Source organism: Ipomoea triloba, chromosome 9, assembly GCF_003576645.1.
Source record: "Ipomoea triloba cultivar NCNSP0323 chromosome 9, ASM357664v1".
Lineage (NCBI taxonomy): Eukaryota > Viridiplantae > Streptophyta > Magnoliopsida > Solanales > Convolvulaceae > Ipomoea > Ipomoea triloba.
The window spans coordinates 14,743,740-14,749,564 of record NC_044924.1 but is presented as its reverse complement, the minus strand read 5'-3'; the positions used below and the strand labels follow the sequence as shown (position 1 = coordinate 14,749,564).

Below are 5,825 nucleotides of genomic sequence, written 5' to 3'. Positions count from 1 at the left end.
GGGGGGGGGGGGGGGGAGGTTGGTGGATAACAACGAGGGCAAGGTGAGGAACATCAGGGGAGATAATTAAGAATAATGATAATCTCATCACTGCTCCTTTGATATATATATATATATAGATTTTTATTCAAATGTGGCCGCGCCCTTACGTGCGGCCGTGCAGTTTACACCACTCAATGTTAAGAAATGCACCACTCAATGTTACGAAATGCACCACTCAATAACATTGAGTGGTGTAAGGGCGCACGGCCGCACGTAAGGGCGCGGCCACACCTGAACATGACCCTATATATATATATATATAAATTAAATCAAATGCGGCCTGCACAGTAGGTGCGGTCGTGTGGCCCAACATATGCCGCTGGATTGAGGTGATCTGACGGTAGAGGTTATATATTAGGATTTAGGAAGTTTAATTCGTGTAACTTAAGTGGGAGTTTTATGGCAATTGTAAGTGGGGAAGGTAATGTTAGGGTACAGAATGCACCAACAAACGTATTAAAACACACCATACTACGTACTAAAATGCACTAGTTCTTAGACTAAAGCACACCACTTAACAACCACACACCAAATGCAACTACTCTCGTAAAGCTCACCAACATTTCTATTAAAATGCACCACTAGACAAATTAAAACACACCAATTCCCACCATACTCCAATACACCTAGTCAATTCAAATGCACCAACAAACGTATTAAAACACACCATTCTACGTTGTAAAATGCACCAATTCTCAGATCAAAACACATCACTTAACCACCACTCACCAAATGCAACTACTCTCGTAAAATTCACCACCATGCGTATTAAAACACACTATTCTACGTTATAAAATGCACCAGTTCTCAGATTAAAACACACCACTTAACCACCACACATCAAATGCAACTACTCTCGTAAAATTACCACCATGTGTATTAAAACACACCATTCTCATTATAAAATGCACCATTGGACAAATTAAAATACACCATTCCCCACCATACTGAAATACACCACTCAATTCAAATGCACCAACAAAATTAAAACACACCATTATACGTTACAAAATGCACCAATTCTCATATTAAAACACACCACTTAACCACCACACACCAAAAAAACATACTATTGCAAATTACACCAATATTATCTCAAATATGAACTAGATTAATGTTGATAATGCACAGACTATTGTGAATTATTCCATTCTCGTTGCTCTGTTAGAGTCGACCTGTGTGTTTTGTTCGGAACGGAGCGCTCGTAGCTGGTGATGGAGTCCTTCTACGCTCGTCTGGTGTTCGTTGCTCAGTGCTCGTCGACTTCAAGCCTCCGTCGTTGTTTGATCTGGTTTTGAAATTGTAGTGAATTGTCAACATTATCCTTCCCGTTCGCGTAACTAAGACCAAGCGCATGTATTATTTGGATTAATATGAAGCCTTAGATCATGGAATCTAATGGTGCAGATCAGGCCACACAGCCGCACGGGGGAGGCTGTTCGCATTTGATGCGGCCTATATATATATATATATATATATATATATATATATATATAATCTAGTTTTACAACGGAAAATATACTATCGTATTTCAAAAAAGTTGTATATATGCTTTATAACGTATGTTGTTTTATTTACAAAACTAGTATTTTTGCTCGTGCGTTGCACGGTATTGATTTGTTATAATATTTTAAGAATATTTGGATCGATATACAATTATATAAATTATAACATGGAATATTATATAGCGCAATTGATGAAATTGGTTGGATCAATTATGTTTTCTGATTTTTCCTTCCTTGAATTAGAGTAAACAATTGTCCAATAACATCGCACGGATAAATTTTTTTATTATATATTAAGATAATTAAAATAAAGATAAAATTATTAAAAATTTCTAATATTGAACGTGTACATTTATTTAATTATAAGATTAGTGCAAAAGTATCACTCAATTAATTGAATAATATATGACTTGTTTGTCTACAATTATATTAAAAAGATCGATATGTAATTTCACTTATGTAATTATATTATTACTAAAATAAATATGGAAAAATGATAAATAATTTAATTATAATTATTATAAAAATAAATTCAACGATCAATGTTTAGCTTAATTACCATAATAATTATTAGGCAATTATTATTAGTCAATTACACTAATATATGTGCAATTATACTCTTATACCTTAAGTAAATTGTAATTTATGCCACTCACAAATATGCCAGTTATGAATATCACCCCTAAATTATTAGTAGTATAAATGTTGCCTCTCAATTTTTAAAATGGTCCCCTCAAAACGTTGCATCAATATGTAAAAGTACGCATTAATTTTATCATGCATCATCTCAAACACGGGGTGTTTGGTTTCTAGAGAATTACAATTCCATTCCTATTTAATTTCCACCTAATTCCAAATGTAACTAAATTCCTTCGTTTGGTTGGAGGGAATTGCAATTCCATCATTTTCATGGAATTAGAATCCCATGGCCCCCCTAGGATTTTAATTCCATGGATTTTAGAAAGACAAAAAGATAATCCTAAGCCAAAATTATCCCTCCCTTTTTTAACCTAAAATTGATGTCTGACATTCCCTTCTAAATTATAGCGTGTATTATTCTTCGACTTCCCTTTGTGTATGCTCATTTAAATATTTATATGCAACCGACTATTTAAAATTTACATTCTTATATGCATTGTTTATATACAACAACTTTGTGTATGTTCCTTTAAATTCTTTATATGCAGAACTCTTCAAAATTTGCATCCTTTATATGCAACAACAATAACAATTTCTGAATTAATTTGTCAATTATAAATAACAACAACAATGGGCATTTTGGACTTTATATACTACTTGTTCCCTCTCAATTCTCATGTATACCAAACATTGGAATTGAAATCCTCAGTAATTTTATTTCTGCGAACCAAACACTGAAATTTAAACTCCCACTTTATTCTCGCATTATCTTTTTCCCATGGAATTGCAATTCTTTTCCCACATAATTCCTTCCCTTCAACCAAACACCTGTGACTTAGCTAGTGCAAATCACTTCCATCTCTTGAACTTATGCTTCCCGAATAAGCCATGTTTCCAACGCTTTCCAAACTTGCCATGCTTGAACTTGCCGTGCTTATACTTTCCAAACCCAACATGATGGCCGTGCATGAGATGGTGAGCTCCATAAACAGCAGCTGCGGCTGCTGCACCTCCAGCTATCATTGGTCCGACACTAGGTCCATGCCCTACAGATATTCAAAATGATCAACCAAGTATAAAAACACAGTTTTTCAGTGCATATATTGAGGTCAAAGTGTTAACTTGCTCTAATGTTGTAAAACCATTTCACAGCCTTCACTATGAAGGCTGGGAATACAACTTGTGATTGTCAGGGTAAAATAAAGGTATCATTAATCCTGTAAATCTAGTTTGGCTATACCAGACATCCAGGAGAGGTCCTTAATAATGCTCTAGTATCCTTGACTAATTCTTTCTTTCTAGTTTTTATTTATAAACCATATAATGCATCAGTTATGTATTCTTTCACCAATATCTCTGAGGGAAATTGGAAGCATTGATTAAAAGGAATCATAGGTCGATACAGTGAAAGGCTTGACAATTTGGACGGTTGAGCATAAATATAATATAAACATAAATATGCAGTCCAACAATCAGCTTAGGCTTTTAGTTAAGATGGAGCACATGCTTAAATTTGGTATCAGAGACCGATGGACCACATGCTTGAAATAAAATATTAGCAGTTCCCCTGACCTCTCAGCTGTCAAGACTTTTAGCATTGCTGTCCATCCCTCATATTGCCCAATCTTACTATGGTTTATAGGCATGAAAGTTTCTACCTATTTGTTTGCATAAGAAAATCCAGAACTATATAGGAACTATTTGTATGCATAAGAAAATCCAGAACTATATAAACAGGCAAAATATACAGAAGTAAAATAAAAACAAAACAGACATGAATAAAAAGCGGTAAGTTGGAAAAACTGAAAAGTACACACCACCATGATGATAAGAAGCTGAAGGAGCTGGATAGCCTGCTGGAAGATAACCTCCTGGGGGATATCCGCTAGGCGGAGGATATGCTGGCGGAGGATATCCTGCGTGAGGGTATCCAGCTGGCGGAGGATGTGAGGTCGGAGGCGGGGGATATCCAGTGTGAGGGTATCCAGGTGGAGGATAGGCTGGATAGGGAGCAGCTGGTGGGGGATAAGCATTATGGTGTGGAGGGTAAATGTAATGTCCCATAGCATATCCAGCCATATTAGAAAAGAGTCCTCTGTCATCACTGTGCTGCTTGTCTTTTCCCATCTTTCTTCAACTCAACTTTCACAGTCAAAATCCAGGAAAAAACATCATCTATCTGGTTATAGTTAATGCCATGTGCAAAGATCAGAATGTGATGGTACAAGAAACAGAAATTCATCTTCTATAACATTTTCCCCATGTCCACCACAGCAGTTCATGCATAGATTTTCATAAATAACAACTACAGAGTACTGCCAAGTGCATCTTAGGTGAATATTGTAGAAAAACCTAGAAATCTAACACCAACATTTAGAATGATAATTATAGAGAACATCGGCTCTGATTGGTAAATGGCTGTTAACTGATTGGGTTGGCTGTTTAGGTTAGAAGTTATGATTTGTTAATAACATTAGCTGATTGTTTGATAAATTAGTTGTTAGCTAATAGCTGTTTGGTAAAGCTAATTGAAAAGGCTACTTTGAATAGTCTTTTGAATTTTTACATTTTGAAGTTACAAAAAACTTATTATTTACATACTAATACTAGTCAAATAAGCCAAAAATTGGCTGATAGGCTGATTATTTACTAATCAGGTCCTATTTTACTAGTCAAATAAGCCAAAAATTGGTTGATAGGCTGATTATTTACTAATCAGGTCCTATATCTTGGCATCAAGATGAGTAACCAAAATTAAGAATTCTTTTTTTCATTTCTTTTCAAGAAACAGGCAACGAAAACCAAAAACTTAATAATTTAAAAAAAAAAAATATTGAAGCTGTCTGTTCTTGTTTATAAATCCAGAATAAATAAGTAAAATCTAGAAATTTCTTCCTACAATTGCACCTGCAATTTAGAAAACCATCGAAGAACAAACAAAGCCCCACCAACAATCAAAAGTTTATGAAAGAGTACGTATTTACCGGGATTAGATTGAGGGTTCGACGAGGAGTTGCTGCAATCTTTGGCTTCAATACCTCTATAATCTCTTTATTTACGCGTTGCATCTACGTCTATTTCTTAACAAAGTTATCTTTCTTTCTTTATTATTGCTTCCTTTTCTTTATTCTATTGTTTCTCTTTTTCCAATTGCGCGTTTTAGTTTAAAGTTTGAGCTATAAGCCTTCGAAAGCTTTTTGAGTTGGCACGATTGAGGCTGCTCTCATACGAGATTAAGGCAAATTTTTGCGTGGACCATGGTCCTCAAAATGGTCCTCAAAGTGTTATGTGAATCATAAAAAAATGTATATTTTTGATATATTAAAAATACATTATTTATATACTAAATGCACATTATACAAAATAATATATTTTCAATATTTAAATAATATACTTTTTCTGAATACAAGGTACATTCTTTATATACTAAAAATATATTATTTGTGTAGTGAATATACATTTATAAAATAATGTACATTCAATACTTAAATAATGCGGAGTATATTTTAAAATAATATACTTTATGTATATAAATAATATTTTTTGTATTGTCCACATATTTGTGTGAACCATGATTAATACAATAATGATTAACGATTTACGTGGTGGCTCTAATCGCTCAAAATGGCCATTTGGATA

General features: G+C 34.1%; 1 protein-coding gene across 3 annotated transcripts; it reads right to left on the bottom strand.

Moving 5' to 3' along the window:
* Positions 1–2,739: 2,739 nt before the first annotated feature.
* Positions 2,740–5,351, bottom strand: LOC116028745 (glycine-rich protein A3-like). 3 transcript variants are annotated; one of them, XM_031270558.1, is made up of 3 exons: positions 5,171–5,351; positions 4,007–4,365; positions 2,740–3,232 (listed from the first exon to the last, which is right to left on the bottom strand). In XM_031270558.1, exons 2-3 carry the CDS (start codon positions 4,311–4,313, stop codon positions 3,036–3,038), a joined length of 504 nt encoding a protein of 167 aa, XP_031126418.1. In that variant the 5' UTR covers positions 4,314–4,365; positions 5,171–5,351; the 3' UTR covers positions 2,740–3,035. The 3 variants fall into 3 exon arrangements, with proteins under 3 accessions (XP_031126418.1, XP_031126416.1, XP_031126417.1); XM_031270556.1 differs by having other exon boundaries at positions 4,004–4,365; positions 5,171–5,348; XM_031270557.1 differs by having other exon boundaries at positions 4,004–4,328; positions 5,171–5,348.
* Between the last annotated feature and the right edge of the window lie 474 nt (positions 5,352–5,825).

Coding starts and splice junctions, on each gene's coding strand:
- LOC116028745 (XM_031270556.1), bottom strand. CDS start 4,313: ATGGGAAAAGACAAGCAGCACAGTGATGACAGAGGACTCTTTTCTAAT. Junction 3,233..4,003: donor AGCTTCTTATCATCATGGTG/GTGTGTACTTTT, acceptor GAATATCTGTAG/GGCATGGACCTAGTGTCGGA.